Here is a 25,546-nt window from a genome sequence, read left to right on the forward strand (position 1 = left end):
TTTGCAATGGCAAGTTGACGGGGTGCACATGGGTTCGGCTCCTGAGGTTACGACGAGGGATATTGACCTCAAACTCAGTGAGAAGATAGTGCAGGCCTCAAGTGAGTTGAAGAACTACTACCTGTGTTGCTGAGCCTTTCAGAGTCTGTGGGAGCCCAGGATCAGCCGACTGGTCAGCTCTGTTTCCGTGCCTGCAGATGCAGGGAAGTGACTCCTTCACTTCATGGGACATTCCTTCAGGTGTCTTGGATGTCCAAAGGCCTTGGGAGGATCCTGTTTGAAGCACAGGCACAGACTTTGCAGCAGACTAGCAGGACTACGAGGCCAGGAGCAGCAGTAGTCTTCCCAGTTGCGGACTTGGTGCCCAGAGCAAAGTCCATGGATGTCCAGAGTGCCCAAATAGTTGAAGCAAAAGTGGTGCCAGATCTAAATCTTGTCCCATGACAAATCTAGGGACCCACCTACAGGTAAGCCCTTAAGTTCCCTAAGGAAATGTTTGGGATGATTCAGGCGTCCCTTCCAGAGTAGGGGCTGGACAGTGGAGAGGGTACTCCCATGCCCTTTGTCCAGTTTCACGCCAGAGTGGGAGCCAACGGCTCTATGAACTGGTTTGAACTGGAGTATGCAAGGAGTGCACCAAGTGTGCTCTTTGAGCAGTCTCTGTGGTGCTGGCAAGCATCCCCACCCTGCCCCAATACACTAAACCCCATCTGGGAGGTGGTTACACCTCCATGTGACAGGATATCTATTGTTCTGCCTGCCCCTGCTCAAGCTTGGCTCAGCAGCAGAAGGGCAGAAACATGTCATCAGTCGTTGTCCGGGTCTAGAAGACTGGTACCAGGATCACTGAGGGCCTCACGGAGGAGCTTCACAGTGCATGGAATCATACCTCCCACACTGTTAACCGCAAGCTAAAGATCGTCAGCGTAGTGGAAGGTAGTCACCTTCCTGTCTTTTAGGGAGTGGATCAGGGGCAGGAGGTAAAGCTTGAACAAGTGTGGAGATAGAGACGAGCCCTGTGGGACCCCGCATGTGGTGGCGATCTTAGGGGCAGTAAAAGGGGCAAGTCGAACTGCTTGGGTTCGACCTTCAAGAAAGGACGTATTCCAATTGTAGGTGGAACCTGGAGATAGCACATGGACAGTGGTCCTGATTAGCAGGGTCAAAGTCAGACTAGTCAGAAATAGCTTAACACCAGGCAGACCGTGGGGGTAACCATAAAAGCAGAGTCTACTTTCCTACTGGCATGGATATCTTATGTGGACTCAAAAGGTATGGGTGCCTAAGCATGAAATACCCCAAATAGCCATTAAAGGGTTTGCCCGGAGGGTAGAGGGGAGGCAAGGTCTGGCAGCGAAGGGGTAAATTGCTCTGAAATTGTGTATAAAAACTCTGTATTTTGAGGTGAGCCAGAAGACGTTCCTGTCTAGTAGGGGCTATGTCTATTTATTGGGAGGCCTTTCCTTTTCAGCCGGAGATTCTGTTGGTTTCCTTTGTGATTATATCAATTATAATGAGATCACTTTCCTTTTCTACCAGGGACTCTGTCCTCTCCACGTATAATCTAGCTGTTCATTTGAGACTGAGAATAATTGAATTTCTGACTATGTATTGTGCATTTGAGACTTCACAGCATATTTTGCAATACTCTGTACCCCTTGATTTTGAGACTTTTTAATAATACCCTTGAACTATTCCTAATCTAGAACTCCTAGTTAATTGTTTATACTCAGCTGAATTAATGTTACGTCTGATAATGAGGATGGGGTTCTTTATTGATAGATCAAGGATTGAAGCGGAACCGCTAAAGGTAAAATTTGGGGTGATCTGAATTTCTGAGTGCCTAAATTTTGGGGGTTGGGGTGCTGCTCCCCATACTAGCAGGTCCAGCTCAGTGCTTGTAAGTTCCCAAAGAAGACATGAAGTTCATGCTTCACCCATGACAATCACCTATAATCTGCAACACACAACCCTTGTTACACAAGAAATTCACACCAAACTTCACTCTGACCTACCTTCCTCTGTAAAAAAGACGATCATTGGGCTGGAGGTCCAGATGTTATTTCCACCAGCTTCAGGCGCTACAAAGCAATCAGAAATTCAATCTATTAATCCTTTGAGCACTTAATTGTGAAGTGCATCACCAGGTCCTCTAATTTCTTATCCTTGGAAGCAATGTCCCTGATCCACAAAAACCATTCCTTCATCAGTCATTTTGGCCCAACTAAAGGTTCTAGTCTATATCCAACCTAACAGTTCTGATTAACATCTGCAGCAGTTGTGTCAATGACATACTGAAAACCTTTATTGACAAGTAATCATATATAAGCAGTCTTCACAGTTCAGGTGTATGGTGTGGCACACAAGGGGGTCACAATGGGTCTCATCACAAATCATCTACTGTGGCAGCACCCGCTTCCGCAAGAAGATGTAATTATCTGCTCACCTGGGAAATGAAGGTTGGTTTTGAAACATACTTCTTCATCCACTTGTTCAAATTGTCCCCAAGGCAAACTTTCATCATAAGAAAACTCGTCCTGGATTGTTGCCGAGTGACTTTAGGTTTGAACTTACTGCTCTCCTCCCTCAAACAATCTCAATGACAGATTAGAGGTTGGCCTAATAAGCCAAACTCTGGTGAGACAATACACATTCATAACGGGCCCGATTCACAGAATGAACTTAAGACTAAATCCTAAACTTACTACTATTTGGTATTCACAGAATGCACTTACTACTTTCGGGATTCACAGAGTGAACTTACTACTTTCGGTATTCACAGAATAGATTTAAGACTACTAACTCTAAGTCCGAAATCGGGGAGTAAATTCCGGCCCGGAGGCGGAGCTTCCGGCCCGGAGTCGGAGCTTGCGGCCCAGAGTTGGAGATTTCAGCATGGCAAAAATCCCCACCTCCGAGCCGGTTATATTAATAACCTTGTTGTTGTATTGCTATGGCATCGTTGTAAGATGGGTGTCAGTTAAAGTAAAACCTTACTGTTTGTAATTAGTAAAGCTCATTACAACTAGATATTAAAGATGGCCGATCATCCCAAAATTAGTCAAATAATTATAATCTTAACTCGCTACTTTAAAAAAAAAAAAGAAATTTGTAAGAACGCAGGCACGTAGACATTTGAAACTTTTTACTGATGTTTATTTGAATTTAGCAACAAGTCCTCCTATGGATAGTTTCAGAAATTTGTTCTGAAACATAGGTTTCCTTGCATAAGATCCTAATAAAACGCTGTTAAATTTTGAGTAGAGACACAGAGTCACTTTATAGATGAAGTTATTATTTATAATTATTAAATATGATATGCGTCCGTATCTAGTACAGCTTGTTCGAAGGGATTGCACAAAGGCACTTTAATTACTTGGCTGGGCAAGGCGGATAACATTGAAGGTATGGAATATTTTATTATTATTATATAGAGTCGTTACATAAATAAATGAAATTAAATGAACAAAATATTACTTTTATGATGTTTTATTCGAAGTCAAGGCTCCAGTACGGCATGTCATATGCTGAATTATCTTCAAATTTGTTATGCATCTGTTCCAAAATTCTTTTTGACGACTCTGTCTTAAGAAACCTGATGTTTTTTTCTCCATGATTGTAAAGATTTTTTTTAATTTTCTCTCATTTTGAAATCTCACTCTACCATGTAATACTCTCTTGAGATTTCCTGAAATCCTCCAGCGAATCCTCCTCTTGTCAGTCAGGCCAGGTCTTCCTTCTCCATGGCAGACTACCCCCAGGCATCAGACAATGCACTTGAATATCTAACAATCAAGTATTGAAGCAAACCAAACTGACACATATGACCTTATCTCTGATCATTTCCTGAATCACAAAATCCTCACCACCCCTCATCAATGACCTGAGAGTAACCGACGTTGTGGAGAGACAGTTCCTCTCCTCCTTAATCTAGCGTATTTGATATCATTATTCAGAAAGAAATTCATCTATTGTTGCAAACTTTTGAATTTAATAAGGTTGATATTATATCTTAAACTTTGAAACATTACAAACAGTGGGGTAATTTAACTTTGTCAAGAAGTCGCTTATTTTAAACAGTCAAAACACATTACTACATTACATTTGCCTTTTAATTGCCCACTCTTAGCATTAATTCTCCAAATTTTCAATCCAATTCTAAGTTATCTTTGTAAACATATGGTGAAGCAATATGTGGTGTATGTATTTATGCAACAAATTTCTACCCAAGAGCAATGGAGAGTTGTTCACTGAGGAGTTAGGACATAAAACCTTGGAGGACAACTTATTTAAGATTATGTACACAGTTCTGCTGTTTCTACATTTTCATTTAACAAACTGATAGAGTCACATTTCTTTTTTGAGTTTTGGAAGGTCACTGAAATACAGCTATGGTTTTAAACCCCTTTATGAGCTTAGTGGGAAGTTATATATTTAAATGCATTAGAGGTGATGTTAAATGGCCGTCAAACTCTATACAATGTGTTAACTGATTAATTTAACCAATTAAGATCAAGCCTTATTTGGGACAAAAAATAGTCAAGTAACTTTCTAACGAAGATAATTCATTATGTTCATGCTGCAGTTTATTTATAGAAAGATGATGTGATATTTGACTGGCGGGCGGATAAATAGTGTGAAGGTGGGTTTTATTTAGCCGGACATGAAGGAGAAAGGGCCTCCAAGCAATGGTGGGCTGGTGGTTATTCTGTAACCAAAAACAAAAGCACTACTGGGAGGTGACTGGAACTTAGTCCAGAATCCTTCCATGAAGATGTCTTTCCATCCTTGTTCTCAGAATGTCTCGCAAAGGGGGCTACTTGGGGATATGATATCAGATATCTCCATGGTCGACCCCTGAAGATTACTCCAGCACACACATTGGGATTATATTTACACTTCCTGTTATACCCACCCTTGTGGCTCATGTACTTGACACCGCCATACCAAGAGGGTTTCTGATCACAATCACAATCATATCTAGCTTTATCTGGGTGTATTGAGACCACCTCCAAGTCAATGGAGAGGGAGCCTGTCTCACTGCAAATTGCCTGACGACAACACTCAACTACGCTCCCAACTCAAGGTCTTTTTGGAACATAATAAAAAGTCATTTGACTTTCCTAATAAAATTTCAGCCGCTAGAAAGGCAACTGTAATGGGAATATCATCTGAGACACATCCCAAAGGAAACAAGAGGCCTCCAAGACCAAATCCAGACTAGAACTCAATGATAATAGTATAATGATACACTTTCATAAGCGAACAAAATCTCATCACTAATATCAAATTCACGTATTACGAACTCTCCATCAACTCCGACTCACAAATACGTGGTCGGGCAGGCTCTGCAAAATAGGCCTGAGGTTGCTAATTAACAGGTCACAGAATGGGTGGCATTTTGCTGGCAGACAAACATGCAAACAGGAAACTCAGTTCCCTCACCCAGATAAGCGCAGCAACACCAAAGTGTCCAGGGAAATTAGCCCCAATCAAGCACATATAGCAAGAAGGGTGCACACATTCCCAAAACACCATAAAGGTAGATGCCGCATGAAGTTAGGAATACGCAGCAAATCAGGACACAGCATACACAGTACAAGCAGTGATGAAGTGCCCCTTATGCCGGACATCAGGACATATTACCTACTGGCCCACATTGTGTCCATGCAAGGTCGAAGTCCACCTACATTTGTTATCAGAGGCCTTATTTATGACTCCACAGACAAGGCCCGCAATCTTTTAACAACCAATGATCGCCAGAAGTACTTCTATGATTCCCAATAAAGGGACACAGATGAGCTCAGATTGATTGTACTTTGAGACAATCCGCAGACCGCTTCAGTAACTGTACTCCTGGTCGAAATGTTTAATTAAACCAACTGTTCCTGTTTTGCCAAACACCTCTTCTCTTTAGTTTTTTCAAGGTAAATTCATATTTGAGCAGCATGGTGTAAAGACAAAATGGCCACGAATGTTCCACAAATGACATTCGAAGCACATCCACAAAGCCAAGCGGCACAGCAGCTGAGGAAAATTAACACCAAACGAAGTTGATTGTTATCTAAATCATTGTTGAAAAGTTCTTCAATATCAGTATCAAGTCAAAGTGAAGATGATGGCTGTGTGATGTTGATGTTTACCTCAGAGAAAAATGCATGTGTGGGACTAGTCACATTTGAAGAAACGTACAAATGAAAGTCGACATGAACAAGCACCCAAGTCTTTCAAACATTGTCCAAAGATTACTCTAAAGATAAATGGATGTTCGATACCTTTCATCATCGACAGTGGTGCGTGGATAAACAGTATGCCTCAGGACAAATACAATGAATTAGCTCCATTTCCCCAGCTTATGCAATTGAAAACTAAAATATATGCATGGCTGCATCATCACCCCAGGAAAGTTAAGGTTAATTTGAAACTATGACAAAACACAAGAATACACAAGTGCAGGCTCCCATTCATGTACTTCCATGAATGCTCATCAAGAAATAGTATATCAGTTGGTTCCCTTTGTTATATAATTGGTTAGGAAAACACAAGACTATGAAAGTACAGTTACATATAGAGGAGGCTTACTGTCCTATTGCTCAGGGACACAGACGATTGCATTTCATTTGCAGAAGCCAGTTGAAACAGAACTTGAGTCAATACTCATACATGATATCATTGAGTGATCCACTGGTCCGACGCCATGGGTTTCTCTCATAGCGGTAAAGCTCAAAAGAGGCAGTGAAGGAGCTGTAGGGATCTGCCTTGACGTATTTAATGAACAAGGCAATGTTATGTTATGTTATGTTAATGATATTTTGTAAAGCGCTCGTTCACCGATTGGTTTCTTGGCGCTAAATCTAGAAGGAGCCGGAACGTTAAACAGGGCAATTGTACGCCTGCCTGTACAGCCAGGTTTTAAGCAATTTCCTGAATTTCAAAAGATCAGTGCTAGACCTAATTTTCAGAGGGATAGAATTCCATAACTTAGGGGCCAGGAATGCAAACCGGGCTCCTCCTTGTCGCTTTAACTTAAAGGTAGGTAATCCAGGTCAGCACATCGCTTTAACAAACTATATTTTGTCTTCAATATTTTTATACTTACCTGTTGTAGACAGGGAGACGATATTTTGTACTTCGATATTTTGGCGTCGCTATTATGTCCATTCAAAATTATGTCAGTGAACCAAGCCATGTATCATACATCCTGTCATGAATGCTTTCAATTATAGCGATGAAATATTGGTTTTCGGAGCTCCACATAAGGTACGTGACAAAACTCTCACGCAAGTATGTCGTTTACTAGCTGATGCAGGTTTTACTTTGAATGCCCATAAATGTGAGTGCCGTAAAACAAGTTAAAATTCTTTGGCCATATCTTTTCTGATGGGGGCGATCCAGCTAGAGTGCAAGTACTGTCAACTGCCAGTTCCCTACAAGACATTTTCATTTTACATTCATACCTTGGCATGGCCACTTGCCACTGTAAGTGCTCCCTTAAGAGACTTGACGAAAAAGAGTGTTTCCTTTCATTGGTAATGAGAATGTGAGCAAAGAAATTCAAACAAGGAATAGAGAACGGCACTGAAATTGCATACTTTGATGCAAAGCTTTAAACAGAGGCTATTGACTCTAGCACAGTTGGGTTAGGTGCCATCTTTGCACAGCAAAGCAGTCAGCAACATGCTCGAAGGCATAGTGTAGCATATTCAAGCATAGGCTTGTCCCAAACTGAACCTACTTATTCGCAACCTGAGAAAGAAAGTTTAGTAGTGTAGGGTCTTGCGAACATTTCAACATATTCTTATATGGAAATCCTTTCACACTTGTGACCATCTTTGGTAACCCAAAAGCGAAGATGCCTCCTTGCATTGAACATTGAGGTCTAAGATTACAACAGAACAACTACACAATGGTGCATCGTCCAGGAAAAGATCAAAAACCAACTGACTATTTCTCAAGACAACTGAAGCCTACATACATTTCATTGTGAAATCGAGCACACCAGCTGCCAGTTCATTGGAACAAATCGTCACTGCCACGAGTCAAGGTAGTGACATGTTTAAACTGAAAGACATTGTCACTCATCAGTCGTGGAACCAGCACTCTCGACTTCTCAAACATGATAGTGAATAACTGTAGCCATATTTGAGAAAGTGCCATGGGAGCCCAACAGGCATGTTCACCTGCTTTGCACTCCCCGGAGCTCTTTGGTATTACAAAAAGGGGCGCATACGCTTGTACAGCCCTTTCTGTGATACAGATAGCGCTCGCACATATATCACACTATCACCAGAGGGTGCCCCCATGCAAATGAGAGAATCCCTGTGCATCTGCACCTGTGCCACATTATAGACCTGGGAACAGAGGCAAAGAAGCTGCCAGAAGGAACAATGACAGTGTGCCACCTAAAAGGACTTCCCTGGTCACATTGACTTTTGGCACACATTTGCAACACTTTGGGTTAGTTTCCTGGAAACATCAACCTTGCTTACACGAGTCAACTTGGCACTATATACGAGGCCTACTCATAAGTTTTGCAAATGTGTTTTGCTATGTTCATCCATAAGGCAACAAAACTATCTGTAGCACAGAAACAATGGCAGCCTGGTCACACTCTCAGCCCAAGGCACAGATACCTTTTTTATTCAAAAAAGTTCTGTTTCCGGTTATAGTCAGAGGAGACACTTCTTCTGACATCTAGAGGTCTCTACAGGCTGATGTTTTTGCACAGCAGCTGGCTAGCATCTCTGTGAGGGGTGTCCAGCTTGTGACCAAGATGGGGTCCTACATTCTTGCCCACCTGGTAATGGGGTTGGATTATCAAGTAATGGATTCTTGGCACATACAATCTAGACACATAGGTTAGGGTTCGCATTGTAGGAGTATACCAGAATGTTATAATATTACATATGCCTGCATATATACGTTGTTTCAGTATGATGGTGGGACTTTTTGTATTGTTCACTGTCCTGATACTTCTTATAACTTTCATCTGCTTCTGTCTATTGATCATTGCAGCACTCGTTGCTGCAATAACTCCCTGCCACCAATGACTTCCGCTCCCTCCTCGACCGGGAAAAGACATCAGTCCTCATCCTCCTCTATCTCTCAGCTGCCTTTGACACAGTCTCCCACCGCACCCTAAGTACAAGACTTCATGACGCCGTCATCCATGAAAAAGCTCTGGGCTGGATCTGCTTCTCACTCACCCGAGGAACACAGCTAGTTACAATACCACCGTTCCTATCAGAACTCACAGACATTGGCTGTAGGGTCCCCCCGGGCCCCTTCAACATTTATATGACCACGGACTCAACATTGTCTCCTATGCTGACAGCATCCAGATGATCCCCTCCCTCACCAACAAGCCCACAGTTACCAGAAAAAACTTCCACAATTGGATGAAGGCTGCCACTAAATGGATGAGAGACAGCTGCCTCAAGATCAACTCGAACAAGAATGAAGTCCTAACCCTGGGGCCCAACGCCTCAGCGTGGGAAGACTCCTGCTGGTCCGCTGCATCCCCCAAACCCACGGATCGCGCACGAAACCTAAACATCATATTGGACTCCTCACTCACGATGAACCACCAGATCAGCACTGTCTCCTCATCATGGTTCCACTCTATTTGCCTGCTTCTAAAGCCCTTCAGATGGTTGCCCACCGAAGCCAAAACAATGGTCACCTACAAACTCATTAGCAGTAGTCTAGACTAAAGCAAAACACTCTACACTGGCGTCCCCCAGAAACCCCTCAGGAAACTACAGAACATTCAGAACGCCGCGGCTAGACTGGTCCTCCACATCCCCTACCGCAGCCACATCTTCGAACACTTGAGAGAACACCATTGGCTCCCAGCCAACAAAAAAATCAGGTTCAAGCTCTTCACACACGCCTGCCTTCAAGGCCCTCCAAGACGCCAGACCAGCATACCTGAACCACTGCCTCTCATTCTACGTACCCGCTGGACACCTTCACTCCACCGAACTGGCCCTGACCACCATCCCTCAGATCCACAAAGCCAGGACCGGATAAAGATCCTTCTCCTACCTCACCGCCAAGACCTAGAAACACTGTCTCTCTACCTCAGCCTACACCTGTCGCTGACCTAGTTCAGGAGAGCCCTCAAGACCTGAATCTCCCAGCACCGTGAGACCCTAGTGGTGTGTAGTCATGTTAAACAAATACTGATTTATTGATGGATTGATCGATTGATTGATTGACAGATATTCTATATACAAATCATGTTGGTTCAATAAACACTGAAAATGCATCTCTATGTATTTGTTGCATATTTTTCTGAGCACAAGAGAGCACGAGTATGTGAGAGAAAGGTTCTAGATTTGTCACCACAGTTCCTGATGGAACAGAGTTGTCATGTTCAGTAGTTGCCAGAACTGTTCACACTCTGTCTAGGTTAGGAAGGCTTATGGTGACGCTGTGAGCTTGCTGATCTATGGGACAGCATATCCTTCAGGGGCACAGAATCAGTCTTTCACCGTCCCAAAATTTTTGTCATCCACAAATTTGGAGTTCCTATTGATTAGTGAAATCTACATGACATGGTGCTGCCAATGTTGGTGGGGTCCTTATTTTGTATGGATCATCTGAGTAGTTCACCAGAGATGTCCGTGGTGATAGGGAATATCCTCCTCAGCTGAGTAGGTATATCCTATGTATTGACAGTTGGTAATTCATGCTTGATACGATCTAATTCCCACTGTGATGGCCTTATCTGTGCTTTATTTTTGCATACATGGCACAAAACATCACTGAGAACTGCAGATATGCAGATATACAGTCACTGAGAAGCTTCTACAAAATGGTCTCACACTAGATGGTGGGGATGTTACCTTTGTGGTAGAGGCACACGAAACATATAGAACAGAGGTGTTTTATTCTTGGGTTAAATTCCCACCTGCAGATAAAAGATGGGTTAGTGGATGGAGTTGTCTTCTCAGACACCCTCACTTCCCAACAGCAGACTGATTGCATGCAAGTCTTGCAGCAGTATGCTAAGCTCTTTTCCTTGACCTCTGGTCAGACAAACTGGTGTACCCATGATGTGGACACTAGTGACACTTCACCTGTCAAAAACCAAATCTATCGTCAGTCTGATCAAGTCAAGGAAAGCATCAGAGCTGAAGTCAGCAAGATGCTGGAGTTAGGGATTATTGAACTTTTTGAGAGCCCCTGGGCCAGCCCAGTGGTTTTAGTCCCCAAACATACCTCCAAGAAGATCCCCAAAAAGGTAAACTGGACAGTTAGCTGTCAAAAGGCTAAGCACCAACTCTCAAACCTCCAGACTATACAAAGCAGTTCATAGTGCAGACTGATGCCTTTGAGCTAGGGGTAGGAGCAGTCCTATCCCAGTCCAATGATGAAGACCAGGATCAACCTGTTGCTTATATAAGCAGAAGGCTTCTCCCGGGGAGCAGCGTTGGAGTGCCATTGATAGGGAGTCCTTTGCTGTGGTTTGGTCCCTGAAGACGTTGAGGCCATATTCGTTTGTTACTCACTTCCTAGTTCAAACTGATCACAGATCTTTCAACTAGCTAATGCAGACCTCTCAAATGACTACTGCAGATGAAAGGTGAAAATCCTAAACTGTAGACGTGGTCCATCTCCCCACTGGAAATTGACTTTGTAGTGGAACACAGACCAGACTGACAATGTCAATGCAGAGGTAATTTCCATGTTCATCCACTTAGAAAATGAAGACTTTCTATGGAAAGGTTAGTCTCTGTTAGACCTGTCAGCCCTAGGGTGGTCTTACCCCGTTTTTTTTTGCCCTTGCCTTGTTTTTTCCACCATCTTTTTCGTTGGACCTAGGTCTCTGGGCGCCTTACCACTGCCAATCAGTGCTAAGGTGCAGGTGCTCTCTCCTACCAACATGGCTGCCACAGGCCCTTGCTACTGCCGAGTGTCCTTTTTAAACCCATACTAGTAGCCAGTAGCTGGCTGGGAGATTAAGATACAGTAACAATGCCATCTCGCCTTTTCTGCCCATAGCCCAGACTGTGGAAACTCCTGGAACCTTCCATAATAGGGGAGGGGTTACACTTTGCCACCTTAGAGAGTGGTCACCTGACCTAGGGGTATTTAGGGAAAGGAGGGAAACCTGTTTGCTGGTTGGGGCATCACTGGACCTGGGGGAACCTCTGCAGGAGTTTAGGTGGTAGGGCCTAGGGGAGGAACCTACACCACGGGAAGTGACTGGGCTTAGGCACTCCCTTCTAAGTTGAGTGCGGGACTATACCAAACCCACTGATCTGACCCAGCGTGGGGGGAACCCAGGAAACCACCTACAGTGAGCTAAGGTAAACACCCTGACTCTGGCTCACCAACTCTGAAAAGATTGTTATGCGTCCCCCCCTCTGCCTCTGTCCAACTAATTCATGATGAGGTGGGGATCGAGTTTATCTCGGACTTAGCAGCCGTTCGGCCACTCTTATTGTGGCGTTCTATTTGGGCTAAGCCAGAGACTCGATTCACTCAAGAAATTATTCTTGATTGTATAGGACTGGACCACTCATCACGTATCCAATGGCTGAAATACATGCATTCCTGGTATAAAACTCTATTTGAAATAGATGTTCTTCGTGACCCCGAACTGGCGGTTGCAATTCCCAAAAAAGAAATTAAACATACATTTTTAAATTTTAAAAAGAAAGGGCGAGATAAGGTGTATGGCAAGTTAGCCACCGTGCAGTTTTATAAGGAACTTAATCTAACTCCGGGGTTCCAAGCCTACCTTCTGAACGTTTCTCGTCCCTCTCATCAATTTGTTCTAACCCGAGTCAGGTTGGGCATTGTACATCATCTTGTCGCATTTCCAGATCAGAAAATAAGATCCGAGACTCCTTGCCCATGTGACAATACTTCACGTCAGAGCTGTTGTCATTTTTTACTTTTTTGTAAACTTTATCACTTCTTAAGGGTAAGATACCTAAAACCTATTCTTTTAAAATATAATATTCGATCTTCAAAGAGTGCCCTAGAGTTATTGTCTTCCTTAGAGAATGTGGATATTTGTTTCTTTGTTGCCACTTTTATCTTGAAATGTACAGCTGCCAGGAAGAGTATAGTGTTGCCATAATCTTATATACCCCTGTCTGTACATACATGTCTTTATAGTACACCACTTTTTAACCTCGTACTATAGCTTGCCCGAGCCATACTGGAACGTCTGTATGAAAATCATATTTTTTTTAAACCTTGTACTATTGTTTGCCCCGCACCATTCAGGAATTTCTGCATTTAAACGTACAGCTGCCAGGATAGCACATCGTGTGACAATTATACCTATTCCTGTCTGTACATGTATGACATTTATAACTTACTGGCTTCATATTTTACCTTTAATTATGTTATGCTGATCAGTGATTGCCATTACATATGCTCTTTCTCTCTATGCATTATTCCCGAGACTATTTGAGCTACTCTCTATTTAGAACAAATATGTATATAATGAATTACTTTTATATGTTTTATGCTTGTATGATTTGTATTTCTCAAATCGAATAAAAGCTTATGACTTGACTTGGCTCACCAACTCAACCCCCCTTACTACCTACCCCCCAAGAAACTGCCTAGGAAGTGCGCAAGAACCACCCTGTGCCACAAGAGAACACCTGCCTACAGAGAGGACCGCTGGGGGATCAACCAGGTACCAGCGCTGCATCATCCAAGTGTCCCCTGCTCGACCTGTGCCTCCCCCTGTGCTGTCCTGCCTCATCTATCTTGCTGAACTGTCTGAACTGCTATTCCCCCAAAGCGCTCTCCCGCTGTGCCCCTCCGAGCGCTGTGGCTCTAGAGACTGTTGTTTCCCCGAAACAATGTATTCACGAAGCGCTATTGCCAGAACTGCTGCTGTGCCCCCACGTTGTGCTAGTCTAGGCGCTGTGGTCGAATCGCGCTGCATTCCCTGACTCACCACTGTAGCCCGGGGCTCCTCTGTGGGCCCTGTGAAGAACCGCCTGCCTTCGGCGTTATCGAGGCCCCCGTGCCGCCAAACTCCGTGCACGGGAGCGCTCTCTGCCAAATCACCACTGTGGACACGGCGTCCAAACCCCACAGAGGCGCTGGCCTGGAGTGCGCCTGTGGGCCGAGATCATCGCCGCCTCCCGGCGTCCGGAGTAAGGAGTTCCCGCAGCGGCCCCCGGAGACTGGGGAGGGCCGCCGCGATATCGAGCAAGGCCGCGCTAGGCCTTGGAAGCCGGCGAGGGAGTCGTCACGTGGCCTGGGAGCCGGCTAGGTCACAATCCGCGCGGCCCTGCCAGACGCACTCCCATTGGTGCCTCGCAACCGCACCTCCGCCGGCCGCGCTGCAATGGGTGACCGCCGGATTGGTCCTGGGCCCCGGAAGCCTAAGGAGGCCCGGGACCGAGACCGGAGAGAGGCGGAAATGGGCTCCCGGGAGCGTGTGAGACCCCCTGTGGGCCCAGACTTCGCCGCACACCGCAACGGCCCCTGGAGCGCCGAAGACAAAGGTAATACCCCTGGGGGGAGGGCGGAGGGCCCTTGACTGCCCCTCCCCTATAGGAAACTGTAGTTGGGCCCCGTTGGTCCTAGTTGCACTAATGAGACTTTCTGGGGCCTAAACTTCACTTTGGGGGCAAGCCGAGTGTCCTACCTGCTGGACTGGAGTCTCCCGCACTTGTCTCCAGCTTCTCTCCCTCCCGCCGCCGCAGCCCACAGCCACCAGCGGCCGCAGTGCGGAGGGGGATAATTTCCGGACTACTGGACCCAGATGCCCCAATGGCAGCAGAAGCCGCAACACGCACTCTTCGCACCAGGAGGCGCACTAAAAAGGAACGCAGCCCCCGCATCGCGGGGGCCTAAACTTCACTTTGGGGGCAAGTCGAGTGTCCTACCTGCTGGACTGGAGTCTCCCGCACTTGTCTCCAGCTTCCCTCCCTCCCGCCACCGCAGCCCACAGCCACCAGTGGCTGCAGTGCGGAGGGGGGATCATTTCCGGACTACTGGACCCAGACGCCCCAGCGGCAGCGGAAGCCGCAACACGCACTCTTCGCGCCAGGAGGTGCACTAAAAAGGGACGCAGCACCGCATCGCGGGACCGCGTGCGGGCGTGCGCCGGGATAAGCCCTGGCAAAGGGCGGGCCGTCTGTGGCCGTCCGGGGAACACCGAGGCAGGGCAGGGTCACGGATTTTGGGTCTTTGGATGTTGAACTCCCACATTTGCCTTAGCATATTATTATTGGGTGTTTATATAATATCAGTTTTTGTGCCACTAGTTGGTGGATTATTCTATTTTGGACAATTCATGATAGCTTACACGGTCTTTTTAACCCCTACCTGAATATGTTATTCTCATAAGTATTTCTAAAAACAAGATAGCACCAGCATCAGCCACATTGGACAACTACCTAGTCAAGGTTGTCCATAAAATTAATAGTGAGAGGCGATTGTCACTAGGATTAAATAGCCCTCCTTTACCCTCTGCATTGTGCATTTCTCCTGCCCCACTAGTAATGGATAATACTTGTAACCCCAATAACCTAGATGTATCTGTCGAGGTAGTGTCTGAGCAGTCAGTCCCCATCCAAACCAAAATGGATGATTCCATATGCACATCAGTACAGCGTTCCCCGACCCCTGCCACTAGAGCGATTAGAGCGTGTCGAAAAGTCCTGCCTAAATGAGGGGGTACCCGTTCAATTAGAAAAAGAGCCGTTACCCCCCTATAGAACCTGTTAAGGATAATGATGCTATGACTAATGATGACAGTGTAAAATTGGATGCTGAACAAATTAATCTTCTAGTCAGCATCATTGACCTAAAGATAAAGGGTATTATTAAACCTCTAGTGGACAAACTTGACCTTAAAATTGCTGGAGGCCAGAAACGCCGCAGCAGGAGGTGCTTTTAAAATGATAATATACTTGGGAAAATGATGCCCCCACCCCAAGTCAGCGCCCGGTGCGGTGGCACCCATCGCACCGCCCTAGAACCAGGCCTGGGTGGCAGTGCCAGGACAGGTGTGACCGACCTTACCGTGCACTCTGAGCTGCGCTGTGGCCTCATGTCTCCTCCGCAGGTCGATGTACATTCGCACAGTGTAGTTTCCGCTGTGATACGTCTGCACATCTGTGATCCGCAGAGACCCGTCCGGGAGCACAGATTCTCGGCCGGTGGATTGAAGACCATAGACAGGAGGACGGTAGCGAGAGAGATAGAGGAAGATGTCATCTCCGTCTGTCCCTTCGCCCCTGACCCAGACAACATCTTCTAAACGCCCCTCGTGCCGCACAGACAGGGTGACGGTGTCTCCCACCGCTGCGGTCACCACATCTGGAGTGATTGACAGCTGCGCCGCTGTGCACTGGAACAATGACGTCACCCAGACTGACGTCACCCACGCTGAAAGAAAACACAGAAGAGGAACAACATTAGAGGCGCTGCGGCTGAACCCCAAAAACAACAGACACCAGTGGGTGCGAAAAGACAAAGTCGACTGTAACTAGATGAATGGATTACACAAAAGCATCACAATATCAGCTCAGAGCTACAACTTCTACACTTGAAATCATAGACAACTTATTTTAAATAAATACACAATTATCACAATTCATTCGAGAAAATATACATAATTATTCCCACAGTAAATTCCCTAATCCTATGCCAGGGTTACCGTATAATACAAAATCTAAAAAACATTTTAATCAAGTTCCCGTAAACTCAGCCTATGTCCTGCTCTCACAGAGAGTGTGATGTAAACAAGGCTCTTGCCTCTTCACCCTACTCTTTGCTAACTCAGTAACCTGTACCAGTCTCCACAAACCTGGGCAGCATCACTGACCCGAGACCCCTAATGTCCATTACAAAGGCTTCAGCAGTTTAACCCATCAACCTTTACTTCTGAACAGACACAAGGGGGTGACTCTCGAGTGAGCTGTAGGGTCATCGAGGTGGCCACACCTACCATGAAAGACGCGTCACTTCCCCCACCAGCCCTGATGGCAGATATTGGCAATAACAGGGGTCTGCATCTCATCAATTCCCACCTCGAGGCCGCCTCACTGGACTAGATCAATAAATCTGTGGGTTTGGAGATCTGAGGGTCTCTGGAACAGAGTGACCTGCCTGTAGGTTCTCACCACATGTAGGGCACATTTACTAAACTTTCACGCACTGCAGCGCATCAAGCAACGCTTCTGCGCTGCTTGAAAGGGAGGGAGCAGAAATATACACTATTTACAAAGATATGGATCATTCCAGCTCTCTCCTTGCACTGGTGCACGGTGTGCTGTCTAGCGCCAACGCAGGCACCAAGGTGCACAATAGCGCCTGCAGTACAGATGGGATTTTTTTGTGCAGGAAATTATAACTTCCTGCACAAAATTAAGGCATCAAGACATGATCTCTTTCTATGTGCGCTGCAGAATGCAGCTCCTGTGGAAAAATAAAATAATGAGGAGAAATAAAGATGCTTCTCCTCGATACATTCCAATGTTCACACATTCCCTGGTTTACTCGTCGTTGTAAATATGGGAATGTGCCATCATCCATGGGGGGACGCATGGCAACGCTCCACCCATAAAATGCCCCCCAAGTAGAAATGCAGTGAAACGCAGCATGTGTAACTTCATTGTGTTGCATTTCTTTACAAAGCTGTGTGACGTGCCACAAATCTCCCTTGCGTGGATTTGCAAATCTTACTGTTGACTTTGCGTTGTCCTTGTGTCACCTTTCATGACCATCAAAGCTTAGTTACTTAAGGAGAAGCGAAGAGCATTGAACAGTAACTCATATCTCGGCCCACCCACAGCTTGTACTTCTCATTGGAGGAGGGACATGCCTGTTACACAGGCTTGTTGCCCATTGGACGGGAACGAGACCTATCACAGTGTGGCCAACCCCTTTTGATGAGCGTGGTTCTGAGGCTAGCTTGAGGATGACTGCTACGAACCTGTCTTCAGTAGAGAGTTTATCACCAAATGTTATTGATCCATGGATTCTCGTAGCTTGTAGAGTTCATTCTAAATACTTTCAATCTCCTCCTATGAGAATCGCAGATGACATATCCGAAAGAATGACACCCACTGCTAGCTGGAGCTTTGTATGTGAAAAGGAAGTGAATTCTGAAATTTAGGACCTTGCAATGAAAAGAGCATCAAACAAGAGGAGGAGAAGGAAGGAGGGTTTTTAGCAGAACAACTGAAGGTGAGGGAGATGGCAATACACACTTTCAAGACACAAAGGTGAGGAGTACAACCCACACAAGAGAACAAGGGGGGGTTCTCCACTCCCACCAGGCCCCTTACACATCAGAGAGATCATAACAAGGCTCGACTCGCGTTCAGGAATACCTTCAAAAATAAGAATTCTGAAGGTTGGGCAAGAAATAGGGGGACATTTGGGAGAGAGATCAATCAATCAATTAATCAATCAGTAGATTTCTAGAGCGCTACTTGTCACCCGTGAGGGTATCCAGGCGGAGATCACCGAAGAGGAATTAAGGAGGCCATCAAGGTCCGATAGACAGAGGAACTAGAGGCAGAGGGTTTCTCTGGTGAATCTTATAAAATATGTAGTGAAGTTATGGCCTAAGTGATGGCCAAGAGTTTCAAGAATCTGTTGACTATGGGAAAGAGTGTGAGTTCAATAGGGCAGTTGTGGTGCAGAGAAAGAATATTGAGGTAGAAATATCGAATTGCACAAATATCGTGGTAAAAATATCGTGGGTCAGGAATATCAACAGAAAAATCCTCGTGGTCAAGAATATCGGTTTTAGATAATGAATGAATGAATGAATGAGTGGAGTCTTGTAATGCACGACTTAGCCCAAAGCGCCTGAAGGTCGTACAGCTTGTAAATCTTCCAGTGCAGGACTACGTATAGGGCTCTACAAAGAGCCAAGTTTTTAATGCCTTACGAAAAAGCATAATAGAGGGTTGTCCTGCCAGATCAAGGGGAAGAGTGTTCCACAGTCTGGGCACGAGAGAGGAAAAGGCTCTCCCTCCCCACCTTACTTTGTGAAAGCGGGGGACTGACAGGAGGTTTTTATTAGAAGAGCGGAGAATTCTGCTGTGAGAGTAAGAATGTAAGAGGGACCTATTGCCCTCTGAGCCTGAACCATACAGGGCCCCATGGGCAAGACAGAGGATTTTAAACAAAATCCTAGACTGGATGGGCAGCCAATGTAGGTTCTTCCTGGCCAAGGAGGCTGAGGAGAGTCTGGGAAGATTAAGAACCAACATGGCCACCGCATTTTGCACTATCTGTAAGCGCTGGATAAGATTCTAATTAATGCCTGAATAAAGAGCATTACGATAATCCAGTCTCGAGGAGACGAGAGCCACAGTGATTTGCTTCCAGGCTTCAGGTGAAAGGTAGTGAGCGATCTTTCTCAAGATCCTGATGATACCACAGCAGGTGGAAACCGTCCTACTGACCTGATGGTTGAAGGAGAGCATGGTATCTATCAGCACACCCAGGTTCCTGGCAGATTGAGAAGGAAGGGGACAAACCCCGAGGGGCGATGGCCACCAGTCACTCGACCAGATATCCTGGTCACCCTCGAAGATCAGAACTTCTGTCTTCTCTCCGTTTAACTTCAAGGAGTTCTGAATCATCCATTGAGAAACTGCATCCATGCAGTTCCTGAAGTTAAGAGCGGAGGTACTCACCGAATGGGAGAGGGAGACCATGATCTGGGTGTCGTCAGCGTATGACAGTACCTCTAACCCAAAAGATCTTACTAACCTGGCGAGGGGAAACATTTTTGCTTAGCGCTTGCCAGGACGCGCTCACCTTTGGCTGTTTCTGCGAGGAGGATTTTCTGCCTGCAACTCGCCGCACCCGCTCCGCGGGTGCCGCTTCGTTGTCCAGTGAGGAGGAGTGGGAGCCTAACAACATCTGAGGGCTGCAGGGCTGCGAGCGTATCAGGGACTCCAAATCCCAGGAGTCCCTGAGTGACCGCTGACCACTCCCGGTCCGCTCTCCCTGCCGGCCCGCCCACCGCCCACCTGAGGGTTCGTTAAAGCCCCACCTGCTGCACAGACCCTTGGGAAACATTTTTGCTTAGCGCTTGCCAGGACGCGCTCACCTTTGGCTGTTTCTGCGAGGAGGATTTTCTGCCTGCAACTCGCCGCACCCGCTCCGCGGGTGCCGCTTCGTTGTCCAGTGAGGAGGAGTGGGAGCCTAACAACATCTGAGGGCTGCAGGGCTGCGAGCGTATCAGGGACTCCAAATCCCAGGAGTCCCTGAGTGACCGCTGACCACTCCCGGTCCGCTCTCCCTGCCGGCCCGCCCACCGCCCACCTGAGGGTTCGTTAAAGCCCCACCTGCTGCACAGACCCTTGGGAAACATTTTTGCTTAGCGCTTGCCAGGACGCGCTCACCTTTGGCTGTTTCTGCGAGGAGGATTTTCTGCCTGCAACTCGCCGCACCCGCTCCGCGGGTGCCGCTTCGTTGTCCAGTGAGGAGGAGTGGGAGCCTAACAACATCTGAGGGCTGCAGGGCTGCGAGCGTATCAGGGACTCCAAATCCCAGGAGTCCCTGAGTGACCGCTGACCACTCCCGGTCCGCTCTCCCTGCCGGCCCGCCCACCGCCCACCTGAGGGTTCGTTAAAGCCCCACCTGCTGCACAGACCCTTGGGAAACATTTTTGCTTAGCGCTTGCCAGGACGCGCTCACCTTTGGCTGTTTCTGCGAGGAGGATTTTCTGCCTGCAACTCGCCGCACCCGCTCCGCGGGTGCCGCTTCGTTGTCCAGTGAGGAGGAGTGGGAGCCTAACAACATCTGAGGGCTGCAGGGCTGCGAGCGTATCAGGGACTCCAAATCCCAGGAGTCCCTGAGTGACCGCTGACCACTCCCGGTCCGCTCTCCCTGCCGGCCCGCCCACCGCTCTCAGTCCTCGCTATATCCGGGGCAACTTCTCCCGCAGCGCGGGACGCAGCCCGGAGCGAAGACCGGGCAAAGAGCGGGCCGTTTGAGGCCGTTCGAGGTCTGAGCGGTCTGGTCTGGGCCCCCCCTCTGTCACCCATACTTCACCATCCGGTTGTTGTTGGCACTAGGGATTGTTTTCATCAGGGTCCTACTGGGTCGCCACTATTAGCCCACATGTGTACTCGGGTAACCCGCAACAGGGCGGCTAAGGCGGGGCCAGCTCCCAATGGACCTATGGACGACTTCATCACGCGAACGAACATTGCCATAGACCATGAAATCACTAAATTACAATCAAGAGTGTCCCTGGACTTAGAAGCCGCCAGAAAATTGTCGCTGGAATTTGCCACCCTTAAAAAAAAATCTTCCCTTGGGCACATTGCATCTGCTATCACTCCCACCCGGGCTCTTAACATAGGGGGAACTGAAATCAAGGTTGATGTTCACACTATCCCAGTTTCACCTACTCCCCTTTCCCCTTTGTGCCCACTTGTTTTGCCCGAGGGTCAACCAACGGTTACGGGTAGTCTCTCTGTTGCCTCTACTTCTATCCTGAACTCGTCAGATTCTTCTTTTGCTTCCACCACCTACGGAGGATTAGATAGTATCCCTGGCAACACCAACAAAAGAAAACGCTCACCCAGCATATCCCCCCCACACAAAAAGATCTTAAAGAGTGGAGGTAATTTGTCTGATATGGGTAACACTGCAGCTAATGGTAGCACAGGGACGCCCCCCATTGCCCTACAGTCCGCTTGGTGTGCTGCTAACGTGGGGACTACTTCTGTGGTATCTGGTGGCTCTTCGCCTAGCAGGAGACCGGACCCTGCCCCAAATGACCATGAAGGGAGGGAAACAGAATTTATAGGAGCAGTCTGGAACACCCTAAAAAGTCTATTGTCTCCCCTGGATTTAAGGCTCTCTCGAATAGAGAACAACCTCCTAGAGATGGAGAAAAGCATCATCGCTTTGGCCACTCTTGGCCTGAGAGGCCTTGAACACCAGGATCTGATAGATAATAATACAGTTGTCCAGGCAGCTATCCCCGCCCCTATGGTCACTTCAGGTTCTCAGCCTAATCCCACTGTGTTCTGTCCCACTCAGCCTATTCCCAAACCACGGACCAGGAGAGTTGACATTGCAACCCCGGCGCCACAGCCTAGGTCCAACATCCCAAACCCCCCTACTACTCAACCACATGTACGTACCAATCCGGCTAACACGAGGTCACAGAATCCCATTAGGTCTAGTGCTCGTTCCACGCACACCTCCCAAAACAAACCTAGTTCTCGTTCTTGGGGGGGTCCTAGTGCTAAGAACAACTTCCGGGGGGGATACATCGATCTTCCACCTGAAGCCAATGACTATGTGGCAGTATTGACGGGGGTGCCTGAGTTACAGAATGGCCTCTTTGAACATCAGCAATCCCTCCATAATAAAGTTATGCATTGGCTGAATTCCTACAGACCCATCCCTAATGGTAGGAAGAGTAGAGTCACAATGGTTCGCAGAGCTCCGTGGGTGGGTACAACTACGAAATCAATCCCTGGGGACTGCATAGTCGTAACCTTTGATGATGTATACACGGCCAATTACATCTGCTCCTGGGCGAGCCAGAATGAGGGCTCTTCTATTGCTCCGAGGCCCTTGTCATTCTTCTATCCACCCCGGGTGGCGCCCCCACAGAGGGGCAGTTGGACTCTGGTTCCTCGGCAGCCCAGTTGGGGGTTCGCCCCTAGGGCACAAAATCTAGGCAGTGGCTGGTCTGGTATCACAACCTTTAATAGGTTTGCCAGCCTTGAAGATGTGGATTGACTTGCATCACCCCCTGCGCCGGCTTCACTCCTCAAATCTAATACCCCGCAAGTGGAGGTTGACTCACTACCACCGTATACTATCTTGGACATGGGGGGCATTGGTCCCTTGACCCAGGTCACGCCCCTGACCACCCCTGCTCGGGGTCTGCCGCACCCTCCCCCGCTCGATGGCAATGTTAGTTCTTTCCCAGCCGCGATTTCGTTAGCCCAGGACTTGCTGGAAATTGAGCTCCATTTGCAGCATTTTGATCCCGACGGTCTCGATGCTGTGTACCCGGCTACTGTCGTCCAACCTTGCATTAGCTCGGTGGGCAGTTCCCCGCTCAAGATCCTAAGCTGGAATGTGGCGGGGCTAGTGCGCAATTTGAATAAACCTGACTGGATTTCTTTTGTGGAGCCTTTTGGGATCTGTCTCCTACAGGAAACCTGGTGCCTGGAGCCCATGCACAGGGTTGGTTTCACGACGTACCATGTGCCGGCCTCCAGGCCAAAAGGCAGTAAAGGACGCCCGTCTGGTGGCCTTCTTGTTTGGGTCAGTATCTCTCTGGGGCTTACCATAAAACAAATTAACATCCAGTCGCCAGACCTGCTGAGACTTTCCATTCGGTGCTCGGGGGGTAAGTCTATGGAATTGTTTAACCTGTACGTCAGGGGGGGTCGGGGGGGGGACTCTTCTCCTCTTTTCTCCTCTGGAGTTGAAGATGAGCTTCGGGGTTGCGACATTGACTCCTTTATCCTATTGGCTGGTGATTTTAATTGTTGCTTCGAACCGCTGGCCTGTGAAGACATTCTGGACACTTGGGAGGATGATGCCAAAAGAGGTATTCCTCTGCTTAATCTTGACCCCATCAAAAAATGGTCTCAGAATGCTATCGACATCAACTCTCTCTGCTTGGAATATGCCTTAAGAGCCACAAACGGCCGCTCCAAATCAGACACTAGGGGTGTGCACACCTACAATAGGGAGGGCCACACCTCTAGAATAGACTATATATTGTTGAACCACAATTTGTGGGAGCATTTTGTTGATATGGAGGTCCGACAAACAGCGGACAGTGACCACAATCCCTTGGCTTTATTACTTGCTCTCCCATGGGAAGTAGGCGATCCAGTATCGCCTCGACCCATCTGGAAATCATCCAATGAAGTCGTCCCATCCAACTGTGGCAGACGGCTGAAATGGGCCAAAGTTGCTTTGGATGAATCAAGAATGGCCCAAGCAAGAACCATAATGCTGGAAGCCAAGGGTACCTTGAGTACGTTGGACCCCGATGAAGCAGTTCTAACTACCTTTACGGAGATTATTGCTTCACTTGGCAACCTGTTCTTGGTTCCTCTGGGAAGGGGCGGGGCTAGGCGGAGAACTGTACCAAGGGGCAGAGATCAATGGTATTCACCTGCCTGCCGACTGGCCAAAAGCAACCTTATCCGAGCAGTAGGCCTGAAAGATCCCGGGCTGATCTCCTCTGCTAGGAAGGAATACAGGAAAGCCCAAGAGGTGGCTAGGGCAACTCACGAAACCAATTTCTGGAAGGAATTAATGGATGCAGGATCCAGGAAGGACTCAAGGGCCTTCTGGGCCTTGTTTAGAGCTAGGGACAGGCCGGTTGACTCACTGTTGACTTGCAACATTACAGGGGATGTTTGGCTGGCCCATTTTTCAAAACTTTACACCTGCTCTATGGGGGATAGGGGCCATTGTAGGGGCGAAAGTCACACAATATTGACCAACAGCTCTCCCCCTGACTCTACCTTTTCAGCCAAGGAGGTAGAAGTAGCAATTAGGTGTATTGTGCCCAATAAGGCAGCGGGCCCAGATGGAGTTCCTGGTGACCTGCTGCGCATTAACATAGAGGAGTGGAGCCTACTTATTGCTAAACTCCTAAATGAGGCCTTGGAGGGCGGTGGATTTCCAGACTCTTGGAGGGGCGCAGAGGTTGTCCCAATTTTTAAAAAAGGGTGTAGGGATGACCCTGCTAACTACCGTCCTATAAGTCTGTTGGATTCGACCCAGAAGGTTGCAGGGAAGGTGGTTTTAGGGAGGGTTCTCCAATGGGCGGAGGAAGCAAAGATATTGTCTGACTTTCAGGCCGGCTTTAGATCTGGTACCGGCACCATTGAGCAGACATTTCGCTTCCTTATGTTGTATTGGAAGGTGGTCAAACTGGGCAAGGGCAGTCTGTATCTTGCCTTTATAGATCTGCGGACTGCCTTTGACCTAGTTCCACGCAACCAACTGTGGGCTGTTCTTGAGGGGTTAGGTATGCCCATCTACTTGCTGGCATTAATTATTAAATTCCATGAGGAAAATTTTGCCAGAATTAGATGGGGTGTGCAGGGCGAAAAAACATCTCGTATCTCTGTAGACAGGGGGGTCCGCCAGGGGTGTGTGCTAGCCCCCACTCTGTTTTCACTATATCTAAACGGAGTGGTGGAGCACCTGCTCGAGCTACCTGCAGACGCACCTTCCCTGGCGGGCAGAAAGATACCAACACTCCTGTTTGCAGATGATACCCTGCTGATTTCAAAGACCCCGGCGGGCCTCCAGACCTTGTTAACTAGGTTCCAGGGCTTTTGTGACACCAGGGGCTTGGCTATTAACATCAGCAAAACCAAGTTCCTGGTGTTGAATCCCCCTAGAAAGACAGTCCACCCTCCATCCCTGGATTCAGTTCCCTTAGAAAGGGTATGGGAATTTGATTATCTGGGAATCCGCCTCTGTGACTCTATGACCTGGAAGGCACACCGCCAAAAGATTATTCTGGCTCATAGGAGGGTTACGGGCGCCCTACTAAAAGAACATCGTGCCTCCTCGCTCA

The 25,546-nt window shown here is 47.4% G+C and overlaps 1 protein-coding gene across 1 annotated transcript in view; it reads right to left on the reverse strand.

Annotated features, from left to right (window-relative positions):
* The window catches only part of LOC144767916 (uncharacterized), a 61,907-nt gene that overhangs the window by 31,229 nt on the left and 5,132 nt on the right, over nt 1-25,546 (reverse strand). Inside the window, exon 2 of the mRNA XM_078651255.1 lies at nt 16,015-16,365. Coding sequence (XP_078507381.1) covers nt 16,015-16,365 — 351 coding nt within the window. The remainder of the gene's footprint in view (nt 1-16,014; nt 16,366-25,546) is intronic.

The sequence above is a fragment of the Lissotriton helveticus genome, chromosome 7 (assembly GCF_964261635.1).
Source record: "Lissotriton helveticus chromosome 7, aLisHel1.1, whole genome shotgun sequence".
NCBI classification, from domain to species: Eukaryota; Metazoa; Chordata; class Amphibia; order Caudata; family Salamandridae; genus Lissotriton; species Lissotriton helveticus.